We start from the raw sequence: 15,213 nt of genomic DNA on the forward strand, positions 1-15,213 counted from the left end.
TTCTAATACTATGTAGAAATAATTATGAAGTTTTAAAACCAGATACCTTCAAATTATTAGTAAATTGTAACATCATGTATGCCACTAACTCAAAAGAGCCAACAGTGAGAGACCCTGAATGCAGCAAGATGCACCTGAATCCTCATGCAGGTACAGTACGAGCACGTGAAGGTCTTTCTATGGGAATGGGTTAAACAGGCTTGTGATAATAACAGGTGAAGAGTTTGCTGAAGCATTACTGTGTTTATTATACTGTGTATGTACAGTAACACAGTTGTTTAGTGTTCAGATAGTTTTGTCATTTTACCTTTAGGTCAGTATTCAATGTTTTACAGTAACTCTCTAATCCGGCACCACTTTCCAGTCCCAAGCGATGCCGGATTGGACAGGTTTTAAAGTAATCTAACTAATATGCTCCCTCTCTTTCAACCACACTGTGGATTTCACGCAATCTAGAATGGCAATGTCACAGCTACTGGGAGTCACTCACCTGCTAGACTGCATTCTGAATGGGAGCGCCCGTCTTCCTTTCCACCTCCTTGCATGCTGTTGGGAGAGCCTTCCTCTCCAGCGCCTTGCTCTCTCACGCAGATTCTCTCCAGCACCACGCTACACTCCCGCAGGCGCACAGGCTCCTGCTCAAGGATGTTTGGTTTGAAGTCCTCAGATTCTTCCTTCACTGGTTCCATGTCGTCAAACTCTACTTCAGGGGGCTCCTGTTTAATACGGACAGTTTCCAGAACCTCTTCTTGTTTCACAGGAAGGGATTCTTCCATCTGGGGGATCTCCAATTCATGTGAAGGTCTTTCTATGGGAATGGGTTAAACAGGCTTGTGATAATAACAGGTGAAGAGTTTGCTGAAGCATTACTGTGTTTATTACACTGTGTATGTACAGTAACACAGTTGTTTAGTGTTCAGATAGTTTTGTCATTTTACCTTTAGGTCAGTATTCAATGTTTTACAGTAACTCTCTAATCCTGCACCACTTTCCAGTCCCAAGCGATGCCGGATTGGACAAGTTTTAAAGTAATCTAACTAATATGCTCCCTCTCTTTCAACCACACTGTGGATTTCACACAATCTAGAATGGCAATGTCACAGCTACTGGGAGTCACTCACCTGCTAGACTGCATTCTGAATGGGAGCGCCCGTCTTCCTTTCCACCTCCTTGCATGCTGTTGGGAGAGCCTTCCTCTCCAGCGCCTTGCTCTCTCACACAGATTCTCTCCAGCACCACTCTACACTCCCGCAGGCGTACAGGCTCCTGCTCAAGGATGTTTGGTTTGAAGTCTTCAGATTCTTCCTTCACTGGTTCCATGTCGTCAAACTCTACTTCAGGGGGCTCCTGTTTAATACGGACAGTTTCCAGAACCTCTTCTTGTTTCACAGGAAGGGATTCTTCCATCTGGGGGATCTCCAATTCATTGTGCTCAGCTTTAATGTCAGAGTCCTCTGGCTGACTGCTGTCACATTGTATCTCACAGAGCTCCTGTTTAATGGGGAGGGAAGCCAGCCCAGAGAACTCCACTCTAATGGGGACAGGTTCAAGTTCAGGGAACTCCTCTTTAATCTGGACAGATTCCATCTTCACACTGTCCATGGCAGCACACGGGATTCTGTTTAGTAGCTGCTGAAAAAATAATCATGTATCAATTTAAATAGTGTAATGAACGGCATTCAAGGGACAAATGCAATCTGGCATTATAGCAGGAGTGGCTTTACTATTGAAGGAACACAGAATTTCTTTTAATAAATTTATAATATCATAGGATTTTATCTGTTGAAAAAGTTTAACCCTTTGCGGCCATGTTGGACCAGGTCTGACATTACAATTTTCCCTTTCCGGTCTGTCAGTTGTTAGGTTTATTGAAATATGCAGGGAGTCTGGTCCCAGGTACAGGACAAACAGAATACTCGTTCTTACAATTGTTGCATGACATTAAATACCCTTCTGCATAGGTGTCTCTCTCCTCCTCTTTCTCTGACACAACCAATAGAAAAGGTACAACTCATTATCCTGTTACCATATATTTCATGTGCGAGTGTGTGTGTGTGTGTGAGTGTGTGTGTGTGATCTAGTGTGAAGACCTCTGAACTCAGTGCATTCTTCACACCCCTGGTGCCACAAAGGTCCATACATCTGGTTTTTGTCATCTTCTTGAGACCTTTTCTCTTTTGATCTATTTGAAGTCTTAGAGCCTGGCTCCTTCAGTCCCCTTGAAAACTAGCTTTATGACCCCGTCATAAACCAGCTGTATTTTCTAAGCAAAAACCTGTTAACTAGTTTTATACCCCAGTGGACTCCCCGAACGGCAAGCTTCTTTCATGTCAGGGCTGGAGATCAAAGGACTTGTTTGTACAGCCGCGTGCTGCTGGCCAGCCATTTGCTTTGACACAAAAGAATCTTTTTCAGTTGTTACAACTTCAGAGTAACTTCTCTACCATATTGCAGCTTTCATCTATCACAGCAGTGCTTGCATTTTTGGAACTAACAGTTTTTTCTATCCAATGTTAAATCACTTTTCAGAAAAATAACATGAATACAGCCGTCATTCCTCATGCGTAGCAAACTGCTATTCAATACTTGTTCCATGTTTTCCAACACGGTCCGACATCATCAAAAAGATGTCAAGCGCAGGTCTCTAGTCATTTTTTCTCAGGAAAAAGCAGAGAAAAGCTTTCAATGGCTGAGTGAGACCGATAGCAGCCGAAAAAAAAAAAATAAGGAGGCAGATCTGTACAGATAGTCAGATAGATAGTCCCTTCAACACAGACATAACACGGACATAAACAAACAAGATACCTGCTTCCTCATCCAGCGCTCAAAGAATATCACAGACATTTGCCAAGCTTGACGTTACAGTAATAAAATAATGCCAAATGCATACTGAGTTTCTACTGAAGCTACAGTAACACTGAAATCAAATTTCATTGACAGTACAATGAAAAGTATTATAAATGTAGTAGTACTGTGCATTTTATTGACAATACGGTTGTAAGAGAGCCTGCAGCAGGGAAGCAGGAGAGAGCCCTGCACACTATTAGCGGGGGCAGGGCACAGCCCTGCTTGTATAGAGGCTTTGTATTATTAATAGAATGTATAAATATGACTGTATTATTAATAGAATGTATAAATATGACTATTATTAATAGAATGTATAAATATGACTATTATTAATAGAATGTATAAATATGACTGTATTATTAATAGAATGTATAAATATGACTGTATTATTAATAGAATGTATAAATATGATGGCGCAGCCTTGTGTTTTGTTTTGTATTTTTTAAAAATCTGATGTTTTGTTATTGTTTAAAAACCTTGTGCAGAAACAGTGAAGGAAACTGCCCAGCCTGACCCAGGGTCTGTTTTGTTTATTTTAGTGTTCGTGACTTTGTTTTGTTTTAACTGTTTGATTTCACTCTGTGAGCAAGTGTTTTTGTTAAAATGTTTCTTTTTGTATTTATTTTTGTGTTTGTAAAGAAACACGACAATGTCAATTTAGTACATTGTCAATACAAACTGAACCGTGTCACGCTCAACACGGTCTGTCTCAAGAAGTCAATACAAACTGAACCGTGTCACGCTCAACACGGTCTGTCTCAAGAAGTCAATACAAACTGGACCGTGTCACGCTCAACACGGTCTGTCTCAAGAAGTCAATACAAACTGAACCGTGTCACGCTCAACACGGTCTGTCTCAAGAAGTCAATACAAACTGAACCGTGTCACGCTCAACACGGTCTGTCTCAAGAAGTCAATACAAACTGAACCGTGTCACGCTCAACACGGTCTGTCTCAAGAAGTCAATACAAACTGAACCGTGTCACGCTCAACACGGTCTGTCTCAAGAAGTCAATACAAACTGAACCGTGTCACGCTCAACACGGTCTGTCTCAAGAAGTCAATACAAACTGAACCGTGTCACGCTCAACACGGTCTGTCTCAAGAAGTCAATACAAACTGAACCGTGTCACGCTCAACACGGTCTGTCTCAAGAAGTCAATACAAACTGAACCGTGTCACGCTCAACACGGTCTGTCTCAAGAAGTCGGCAGCACTCAGCAAATCTAGATTTGCACTGTGGAAGAAAATCTCTCACCGGCATGGTTTGCAATTTTCATTATTCTTGATTTTTTTTTCTAACCGTAAAAAGTCTGAAATTAAAAAGATGTTATCCCAGAGGCGACTGGCTACTCTTGTAATGACGCTGCATGACTGTAAAATGACCAGCCCCTACGGAGAAAAATACGTAGTTCATTTACATTTGTTTAGAACATGTAGTTTAGGGCAGCAGTGTGGAGTAGTCGGGCAGCAGTGTGGAGTAGTGGTTAGGGCTCTGGACTCTTGACCGGAGGGTTGTGGGTTCAATCCCCAGTGGGGACACTGTTGCTGTACCCTTGAGCAAGGTACTTTACCTAGATTGCTCCAGTAAAAACCCAACTGTAAAATGGGTAATTGTATGTAAAAATAATGTGATATCTTGTAACAATTGTAAGTCGCCCTGGATAAGGGTGTCTGCTAAGAAATAAATAATAATAATAATAATAATAATAATAATAATAATAATAGTTTATATATTGATCAAAATCAACGTGTGTACTCAGGGGCATGTGAAATAAACACCGCAATTGTGGAGACACATTAAACAAACAAAACAAAAAAACATATATATATATATATATATCTATATATATACACACACAATGTGTGTGGTGTGTGTTGATATGGTTATATAAATAAATAGCATTACACTCGCCATTTCAATGAAACTCCATACGCTGTGGAGCTTTTTATCACTGACACATCTTTCTGCAGTTGCAGCTGTAACAGGTAGCGCGGCCCAAAGCACCTGTAGGTGGAATACATCAGGATACAGAAGTCCAGGTCATGTTCTTTACAGAGCTTCATGAGTTCTGACAAAGACATTTCATTGTCCGATTCCCGAGCGTTAAAACAGGGTCAATGTGGTGTACGAATAAATCACACTGCATTTCAGGAACTCTGCATTGAAGCTCTCGATTCAGCTTCACAAGTGCTTTCCCTTTAGTATATTAACAGTTTTCAGTTTAGCATAAAATAGCATCATTTTTAAAATGTGCGGTTAATCCACTAATTGTACTACTACAGCTGGACTCAAACATTAAAGGGACACACGCGCCAGTCCTTAACTACACTTTATGATGAAATACGTTTAGTGTGTGAGTGTCAGTGACAGAAAGGGCAGAAATCAATATTTTGGAGATGATTATTGGAGGGTCCAGTGCCCCTGCATGTACTAAATATTTGAAGATGCACTAAATAGTGTGTTTCTGACCTGGATGGCCTTCCACACGTGTGCGTGTGTGCGTGTACGCATGTGTGTGTATGCGAGTACTAAAAGCATATTGAACACCCGACAATGCCTTAATATTTTGTGTACAGATTAGTTTTGTTACTAAGGAATTTTACCGACTGTATTAAGTTATTTTTTAATTCTGTGAAGACCTTTTTACAATAAAGACCTTAAAATGTGCCCACATTATAGTTTAATGTAAGCTCAAGTTAAGTGTGTGCGTGGTGTCTCCATATCAAAGGCTGGACTCGCTGTTCGTGGTTCATTCAGACACAGCTTAAACTGTGCAAAATAACAATTGTCATATAAATATAAGGTCGCTTCAGCATTGATTTTATCACATCCCTGTGTTATTACAGAATGTCTAATTAACACTAATTAAAAAGCCCATTAATACTCACTATATACTGTAAAAAGCCTATCGTGCTGAAAAGTCTGTATAACAGGATATGTTAAGTTAAAAAAGTCCCAGGTCGTATTATTTTGTGGTACATGTTAAAACGTGGTACACCATGTACTGCGCGTGCCCGGGCTGTGCAAATAATTTTAGCTCAGAAAAAAAGTTAACGCCCATCTGAACAAATACAAAGTACTGTTCGACCTTTAAAGTTAATTTTAATATATATATATATATATATATATATATATATATATATATATATATATATATATAACCAATTCAGCAAATATGTGACTAACTGATGAGCAACAGATTGTGTTATCTAACATTGTAAACATGTACAATTTTGTGGGTGAACCACAGTTTGTCTTATTCCTAGTGATTTGTGCAGCAGTCAATCACAACACTGACAGCGTACCATTTTTTGACGTCACACGGATCAAGTTTTGGTACCAGTACCACATTCTGATGATGTACCACGTTCTGCACCTACACCGGCTTTCAGCCACTTCCTGTAGCGCGACACTCTAAATACCTTTTCTCAAAATAACGAAAACAACCGCGTCTATATCATTTAGTTTAAAACAACCGCGTCTATATCATTTAGTTTAAAACAACCGCGTCTGTATCATTTAGTTTAAAACAACCGCGTCTGTATCATTTAGTTTAAGGCATCTGCAGTTAAAATAAATAAATAAATAATAAAATAGAGTAATCAAGAACATTATGTTTTATAAAGTCATTAACACAGACAGACGTGCTTATTTCTCAGCGCGCAATGCGTTTTCATGTAGTTTATATTCAATATGAATCTACAATCACGTGTAGTTTCGTACAGTATCTGTTCAGTTCAGTCGGGATTTATCCCAGACACTAGGAGAGCATCGAGAGGTTGCGCGCATCCGAGTTCAGCAGGTTAAACCACATCAACACCGCGCTGACATTACTAGCTACCCATGACGAGAACATCACATACCTGCGCTGCACAGAAACACTGACCGGCTGAAAAACCCGCGGCTAACAGTAAAACACCACTGCGTCGAGAACAACCAAACACCAATTAAAAACAACAACATGGAACTCACTTTTTTATTATTTATCGACCACGCCTTGTCAACTGGTGCGCAACAAAATGTTAAATAAATTAAAAAGAACTGTGCAGGGCTGAGTCGGTTTTTTTTTCTTTTCTTTTCTTTTAAATTTCAGGCGTTTGTCGTTGTTTTTATTCTCTTTGAAAATGCGCTGAGGTATGACTCTGCCTGCGCTCTAGTAACTCCTAAAAATCCTGCGTCGCCAGCGGGAGTCTGCCTCTGACGTCACCGCCGGCGTAGACGGAGCTGGGACAGATTTAGGAGGTTTCCCAGCGCGGTCCACTGAGCAAACATAGCGACCAACTTCATTGATTTTGCCATTGCAGAAGAGATAGAAGCAATTGAGTTTCCCTTCGTGCTCCACCACCTTCAACAATTACAGCAACCTCAGAAAAGGTCAAACGATGTAGACAGCACAAATACATTTTTCATTAGTTGTCTATTTTATTAGCCTTTGTACAATTAATTAAATGCTACATTTTACACAAATACATATTCGTCCCATAATGATTGCATTTACTATAAGGATAAACAAAATGCAACAGAAAATATAACTGCATAAAGTGATGGAGTCCAGTAACCAAACTAGTGTATCCAGTGGTACTATTAGTTCACTGACATTCTTAATTAAAATATGTTCTATATATATATATGGCTTCTGATCACAAACAAACACAAGTGAACTCTCCCTACAATACAGTTTAGAAATATGCACACACATAACTCACCTTTTGGGTGCACTGGGCTCTGGCTCTTCAGTACATCACTGAAAAGCCTACTGGCATATTTAAGATCTGCATGAAATAGGATGAGCAAAGATTAGTGGATATATAACTGTGGCATTACATGAAGTCGGAATATGCATTGTATCAAGAGGAGCTAACAGGTCTGGTAAAGGGTTAGGGTTAAGGTTAGGGTTTGTCTAAACAAATACCAATGCAAATGCACAACAACAAAAGGCTGTAGTTATTGTATTACAGGGTTGTTGTAGTTATTGTATTCCAGGGTTGTTGTAGTTATCGTATTACAGGGTTGTTGTAGTTATTGTATTACAGGGTTGTTGTAGTTATCGTATTCCAGGGTTGTTGTAGTTATTGTATTACAGGGTTGTTGTAGTTATTGTATTACAGGGTTGTTGTAGTTATCGTATTACAGGGTTGTTGTAGTTATTGTATTACAGGGTTGTTGTAGTTATCGTATTACAGGGTTGTTGTAGTTATTGTATTCCAGGGTTGTTGTAGTTATTGTATTACAGGGTTGTTGTAGTTATTCTATTCCAGGGTTGTTGTAGTTATTGTATTACAGGGTTGTTGTAGTTATTGTATTCCAGGGTTGTTGTAGTTATCGTATTACAGGGTTGTTGTAGTTATTGTATTACATGGTTGTTGTAGTTATTGTATTACAGGGTTGTTGTAGTTATTGTATTACAGGGTTGTTGTAGTTATCGTATTACAGGGCTGTTGTAGTTATCGTATTACAGGGTTGTGAAGATGACAGGTGCTCTCTGTAAAACATTTCTCTCATGTTCCTTATAACAGCTTTCGATGTCTTCAAGAACATATTTGTTGTAGTAGTTATAGTGACAAATCAAACATGAACACACAATATCACTGATACACATCATGTACGTTTCAATAATGCATTCTTAAATGGGGTTTAGTTTATTATCAGTATTAATATTTCGTACTTGACTGAATTCTTTCCTTCTCTGCAGGTGTGATAGTTGCCATGCCATCAATTAGTTTAATATCCAGCTTTTCCATTATGGATGCTCACCAGGGAAGTGGCTGCCACTAACATAGCTTTTATAGACACAGATACACACAGGTGGGTTGAATGAATCACTCAGGATAACAATGTGGCTTTATCACACTTTAACCATTCAGATGTGTTTTAAGTACATGTGGGTTACTTGTTAGTATATTATTAAATGTGATAATTATGGATAACTACTTTCACAGGAGAAAGCTTATGTACTTTCATATCTGTTGTGAAAGTGACATTTAGCTTACAACATTAGCACATATTTTATATGTGTATGTATGTGTACATTAGACCAAATACATTCCAAACCAACAGTTAACCGGTAAGGGCATCATTTGAGGTCTGCTTTACCTTTATTGTTTGTAGTTTAATCAATAGACAGCAATAAGAACAGGAACATGTGGCAAAGCGCCCCGCCCCTGTGTGCATTTGTGTTATGTGTTGTATGTTGCGTGTGTAAATGTTGGTGTATAGATTGGTACACGGGATATAAACGGGTCTGTGTTTCACGTGTATTTAAAAAGTGTAGATTTGTATTTAGGCACGAGGAGGGCACAAATCACTTCACGTGCTGGTTAAATGTAATATGTGAGCACGGGGTTGCACAGAATTAATTCACGTGCTGGGATTCAAGTGAATAATTAATTAGTAATTGAATCCCAGCACAACAGTATAAATAGGCACATTTTTAGGCAGTCAGGGTTGGGTGTTCGGAAGAGGAGAACGGGTGAGAGAGAGAGAGGAGTAAAAGTAAAGTAAAGTAAAATCGTAAAGATAAGTGTTTGTACTCACCGTGTTTGTTTGTCTCCGTGCACCGTTTGTTAAGTGTTTAGTCCGTTTTGTATGTCTATTTATTTTGGCGTGTAGTGCCGTGTCCTGTTTTGTATTCCGTTGTTTAAACCTTTTATTTGTTAATAAACGCTGAGTGCAGCCATTGCACTCAGCTCATCATCACCACCGTCTCTGTCTGTGTTTGAATTCCTTTCTGGTCTGACGCAACCCACTCTGGCCGTCTTTGTGACACGTGGTGTCATCGTGGGATAATAGCGCCTCCAAGCGTCAGACCAGGAGAGGGGGTTTTGTGAAAAAAAAAAAAAAAAAAAAATAGTAAAGCGAGGATGGGAAGAAAGAGCTGCAGGAAGCAGCAGAAGCAGCAGCAGCAACAACAACAGCTGCAGCCCTCATCCTGCATGCCGGGCTGGGAGGAGGACAGCCACAACGGGGCAGTAGCCACCCCTCTACCCCCACTGCCACCGGGTTCCCCACCGTCCCGGGAAATATGGGACTGGCTGGTGCACCCCGAGGGGAACTTCGCCAGTGACCTCCCCATGGTTATTCACGCACTGCAGATGCGAGATGGGAAACGATGGGAGGACTGGGAGCAACAGCACAACCCGGCATCCGTTCATGACCTCACCATTGTGGTGCTGGGTTACCTAGCTGCAGACATGGGAGGGATGCCTTCCAGTGAGCAAGAGGGAGAGGAGCAGTCGCTGCCCTCTCCAGTACCTGAGCGGGAGGAGCCTGAGCGTCCACAGCCCGAGTGGGAGGAGCCTGAGCGTCCACAGCCCGAGTCGGAGGAGCCTGAGCGTCCACAGCCCGAGTCGGAGGAGCCTGAGCGTCCACAGCCCGAGTGGGAGGAGCCTGAGCGTCCACAGCCCAAGTGGGAGGAGCCTGAGCGTCCACAGCCCGAGTGGGAGGAACCCGAACGTCCTACGCCTGAGTGGGAGGAACCCGAACGTCCTACGCCTGAGTGGGGGGAACCCGAGTGTCCACAGCCCAAAAGGGAGGAGTCGGGGCGTCCACAGCCCAAAAGGGAGGAGGTCGAGGATGATGGCTGGGAGGTTTTTTTAAAGAACCTCGCAGCAGAGTTATGCCCTGGCTGTGGGGCTTATGGGCACACGTTAGCCATATGCCCCACCCAGTATGAAGAGGAGGAACCAGCGCCCAGACGGGGGGACCGCGAGCGTCCACCGCCCAGACGGGGGGACCGCGAGCGTCCAGCGCCCAGACGGGGGGACCGCGGGAATCCGAAGCCTGAGAGGCAGCTGTTCCCACCTTCACCAGCAGAGCAAGAATGCCTGCTGGTTTCCCCATCACAACCAGCAGAGGTAGAATGCCTGCTGGTTTCCCCAGCCCAACCAGCAGAGGAAGAATGCCTGCTGGTTTCCCCTTCAGAAGCAGAGCCGCACCAGTCCGCTGCAAGAGAGGCAGAGCAGCACCAGTCCCCTGAAAAAGGGGGAGACTACACGCTGCTCCCACCTTCACCGGCAGGAGCAGAGCAGCCGGAGCTGCCTCTGCCACTTCCAGGAGCAGAGGAGCAGGAGCTGCCTCTGCCTCCGCCACCTACATCGGCAGGAGCAGAGCAGCCGGAGCTGCCTCTGCCTCCGCCACCTACACCGGCAGGAGCAAAGGAGCAGGAGCTGCCTCTGCCACTTCCAGAAGCAGAACAGCAGGAGCTGTCTCTGCTTCCCATACCTCCACCACGGGGAGTACGGTGGCCGGAGCCCCAGAAAGGGGAGCTGTCGGCCACGAAGAAGGGGGAGGAGGTCTGGAGACCACCAACCCCAGCAGCAGTTTCGCTGCCGGAGATCGTGGGGGAGGTCAGGAGACCTGCTCCCACTGCAGCAGTTTCGCTGCCGGAGATCGTGGGGGAGGTCCGGAGACCTGCTCCCACTGCAGCAGTTTCGCTGCCGGAGATCGTGGGGGAGGTCCGGAGACCTGCTCCCACTGCAGCTTCTTCGCTGCCGGCAGTACTGTGGTCGGAGCCCCACCAAAGGGAGCTACCGGCTACAAAGAAGGGGGACGAGGTCTGGAGACCACTTTCCCCAGCAGCAGTTTCGCTGCAGGAGTTCTTGTGGCCGGAGCCCCACAGGAGGGAGCTGCCGGCTACGAAGAAGGGGGAGGTCGGGGGACCACCTGCCCCCGCAGCTTTTTCGCTGCAGGACGGGACCAACAGGCTGTCAGCCGTGCCACTACCGGCAGGGGTGCTGACAGCATGGCCAGCCATGGGCCCACTGAAGCCTCCCTTCCCAGCCCGAGACTTTGTCCTGGACTGCTGGATTTTTAAGGGGGGAGGTGGCCGTTGAGGCCATGTGTGCTGCGCACAAGGGGGGGTATATGTGGCAAAGCGCCCCGCCCCTGTGTGCATTTGTGTTATGTGTTGTATGTTGCGTGTGTAAATGTTGGTGTATAGATTGGTACACGGGATATAAACGGGTCTGTGTTTCACGTGTATTTAAAAAGTGTAGATTTGTATGTAGGCACGAGGAGGGCACAAATCACTTCACGTGCTGGTTAAATGTAATATGTGAGCACGGGGTTGCACAGAATTAATTCACGTGCTGGGATTCAAGTGAATAATTAATTAGTAATTGAATCCCAGCACAACAGTATAAATAGGCACATTTTTAGGCAGTCAGGGTTGGGTGTTCGGAAGAGGAGAACGGGTGAGAGAGAGAGAGGAGTAAAAGTAAAGTAAAGTAAAATCGTAAAGATAAGTGTTTGTACTCACCGTGTTTGTTTGTCTCCGTGCACCGTTTGTTAAGTGTTTAGTCCGTTTTGTATGTCTATTTATTTTGGCGTGTAGTGCCGTGTCCTGTTTTGTATTCCGTTGTTTAAACCTTTTATTTGTTAATAAACGCTGAGTGCAGCCATTGCACTCAGCTCATCATCACCACCGTCTCTGTCTGTGTATTCCTCTCTGGTCTGACGCCACCCACTCTGGCCGTCTTTGAGACAGAACACTATACATGTCATTTAATAAACTAGAGCAATGTAACCTGCTCTGCAAGCTGTACTGGAAATGCCTGTATAAATAAACACACACACACACACACACATACATATATATAGTAACATTGTCATGTCTGTGAAGCAGGACTCAGGGGAAACGCTGTTAATTCTTAATACAGGTTTATTTGAAAATAAAAGAAAGAGGGGATTCCTGTGGGGCCGCAACAACAAATAATCTGGACAGCAGCAGGACAAAATAAGACAGACAAGATAAACGAACTGGACAGACAACAAATCCTGCATTGCTGCAGGTGTCCAGATTGTTATTATTATTTTATTATAGGTCTGTTCAAGCAATTGTAGTTAATTGTAGCATAATATATGCACATATATGTCGTTTACAATAATAGGTTGTAATTTATGCAAGCTGTTTTCGCATGTATTTCACACCCCCACACCAGGTGGCGGTATCCCCTTCACTAATCCTGCACATGGCTCTCAAAGCCCCTCTTGCACGGCTGGCGCTCTTCCATTGTTTATAGGGCGGGTCTGCTTCTGCGCAGCTCCTTTTAGAATCTGCAGCATATGCGCAGACTCAACACCCAGAGCATGCGTCACCTCTGCTGTCAGTTCTGGCTGCGGCCAAGCAGTTTGCCTTACTGGGACAGGTGTTGTGCGTGCAGACCCACGTCATTTGACGCAAAGTCGATGCAGGCTCCCAAAAGCTTGCGCTACTAGAACGCAGCGACTGGCTTGGTTTTTGGGATGGAACTTTTTATTATTATTTTTTATTTATTTAGCACACCTTTATCCAAGGCGACTTACAGAGACTAGGGTGTGTGAACGATGCATCAGCTGCAGAGTCACTTACAACTACGTCTCGCCCGAAAGACGGAGCACAAGGAGGTGAAGTGACTTCTCTTTGAAAAGACGCTGAGGTATGACACAGGCCCCATTTTGGGGATGGAACTGCTTAACAGTCCTGCTTTTTGATTGGTTCTTGTCTGTCAGAGGAATATGACGTCAACAGGAGTGGGAAAGCTTGGAGGCATTGTGGCGTAGTGGTTAGGGCTCTGGACTCTTGACCAGAGGGTTGTGGGTTCAATCCCCAGTGGGGGGACACTGCTGCTGTACCCTTGAGTAAGGTACTTTACCTAAATTGCTCCAGTAAAAACCCAACTGTATAAATGGGTAATTGTATGTAAAAATAATGTGATATCCCTTAATAATTGTAAGTCGCCCTGGATAAGGGCGTCTGCTAAGAAATAAATAATAATAATAATAACATTGTGATAAGAGAGAGAGAAGCCATTAGGTGACTTTCACGCGATTTGATTGGCTCTTGTAATGCTTGATTGCATATTTCCCAATTACCCCTTGTTCTCTATTCATTGCTTTCATTCCCCTTAACTCGAAAGCTACGTGTTTATATATATATATATATATATATATATATATGGCAGTTCATTAAAGCAAATGTTTTCCTTTATCAAATGTTAATATTAAAACCCATTTTTGATAAAGAACATGGTATTCCTATAAAAGGACATCTTATTTGCTTGTGTAATGTCCATCAATATATAGTCATGCGTAGGGGTTTATCAGACCTCACTTATGAGTTTTAAGAGACCATGCCCTTCAACAGCTTCAAATAAGCATTCCTTGCCTATCCATGACAGTTTAAACTGGCTATAGATGGTGTTTAAACAGTTGGATATGCAAATATAATGCAAACTAAATACATTGTAAATTAGTAATGATTCCATCGAGTGAGTGATTACAGACATTCTTGTGCAAAGTACAAGCAACGTGTAAAAATGAGCCCCTCAACCATTTACTGTGAAGTCCTTCCTAATTGGAGACATTTCCACTTGTAACGACCCACAGGCAGTCCTGATCGGATATGATCCATGACCTTTTATGTCATATCTCGGCCGTCCAATCACTAATCTACTATTTTTTTTTGCGTGGGTCATATCCATGACTACGGGCCACGTCTCCATATAATTGGTTTAGGGCTAGGATGGGTGGGACGTATAATATTATAATACAAGGATAAAATCAAAGTAGACGTCAAAATGTCAGAATTCCTCTAGAGGAAAATATACTTGAACTTTGACCCATTCGACTCCTCGAGATCACTTTGCAGTGAGATTGGTAGAACTGAGCACCACACAATGCATTCACTTCAGTTTTGTAGATTCCAAAACACACCCTTTTAATGATGTCATTTATGACCCCTCCTCACTATACCTATACGTGGCAAGTCTCCAGACCTCATACACACATTCCTTTGCATGTGTTATCTCTGAGATTCTCCCATCCCCCATGCAAGCAAGCAGAGCAAAGCTGTAAAACCCCCTACACAAATGCCCATAAATGGTCATATTTGCTCTCCCTCTAGTCAAACTGCAATTTATTGAGACAGACGCTACACTCTGTGCTCAATATCTCTCCATTGAAAGTACCATACATTCCAAATATGAACGTGGTGATTGATTATCTGTCTTTAGGCCGTGCTGGAGATACCCTTATATTATTATTATATATTTCTTAGCAGACGCCCTTATCCAGGGCGACTTACAATTGTTACAAGATGTCACATTATTTCACATTATACACTATTTCACATTATACAGATATCATATTATTTTTACATATAATTACCCATTTATACAGTTGTCTGTAAAGTACCTTGCTCAAGGGTACAACAGCAGTGTCCCCCACCTGGGATTGAACCCACAACCCTCCGGTCAAGAGTCCAGAGCCCTAACCACTACTTCACACTGCTGGCCCCAAAGTAATGTGTCAATTTAAACCAAAGTTATGGTTTTGGAGACATTTTGTAGGGGAAACAAAAAAAACTACAGATAAATCAAGAAAAC

At 42.8% G+C, this 15,213-nt stretch overlaps 1 protein-coding gene and 1 pseudogene across 1 annotated transcript in view; both read right to left on the reverse strand.

Annotated features, from left to right (window-relative positions):
* The window catches only part of LOC131709132 (zinc finger protein 665-like), a 119,554-nt pseudogene that overhangs the window by 90,610 nt on the left and 13,731 nt on the right, over positions 1-15,213 (reverse strand).
* LOC131709115 (zinc finger protein 883-like) overlaps positions 1-15,213 on the reverse strand; it is a 45,588-nt gene that overhangs the window by 6,046 nt on the left and 24,329 nt on the right. Inside the window, exons 2-3 of the mRNA XM_059011049.1 lie at positions 1,122-1,632; positions 491-808 (exon numbers count right to left, since the gene is read on the reverse strand). Of these exons, the coding sequence (XP_058867032.1) occupies positions 491-808; positions 1,122-1,602 (799 nt within the window). The 5' untranslated portion in view covers positions 1,603-1,632. The remainder of the gene's footprint in view (positions 1-490; positions 809-1,121; positions 1,633-15,213) is intronic.

Source organism: Acipenser ruthenus, chromosome 41, assembly GCF_902713425.1.
Source record: "Acipenser ruthenus chromosome 41, fAciRut3.2 maternal haplotype, whole genome shotgun sequence".
NCBI lineage: Eukaryota > Metazoa > Chordata > Actinopteri > Acipenseriformes > Acipenseridae > Acipenser > Acipenser ruthenus.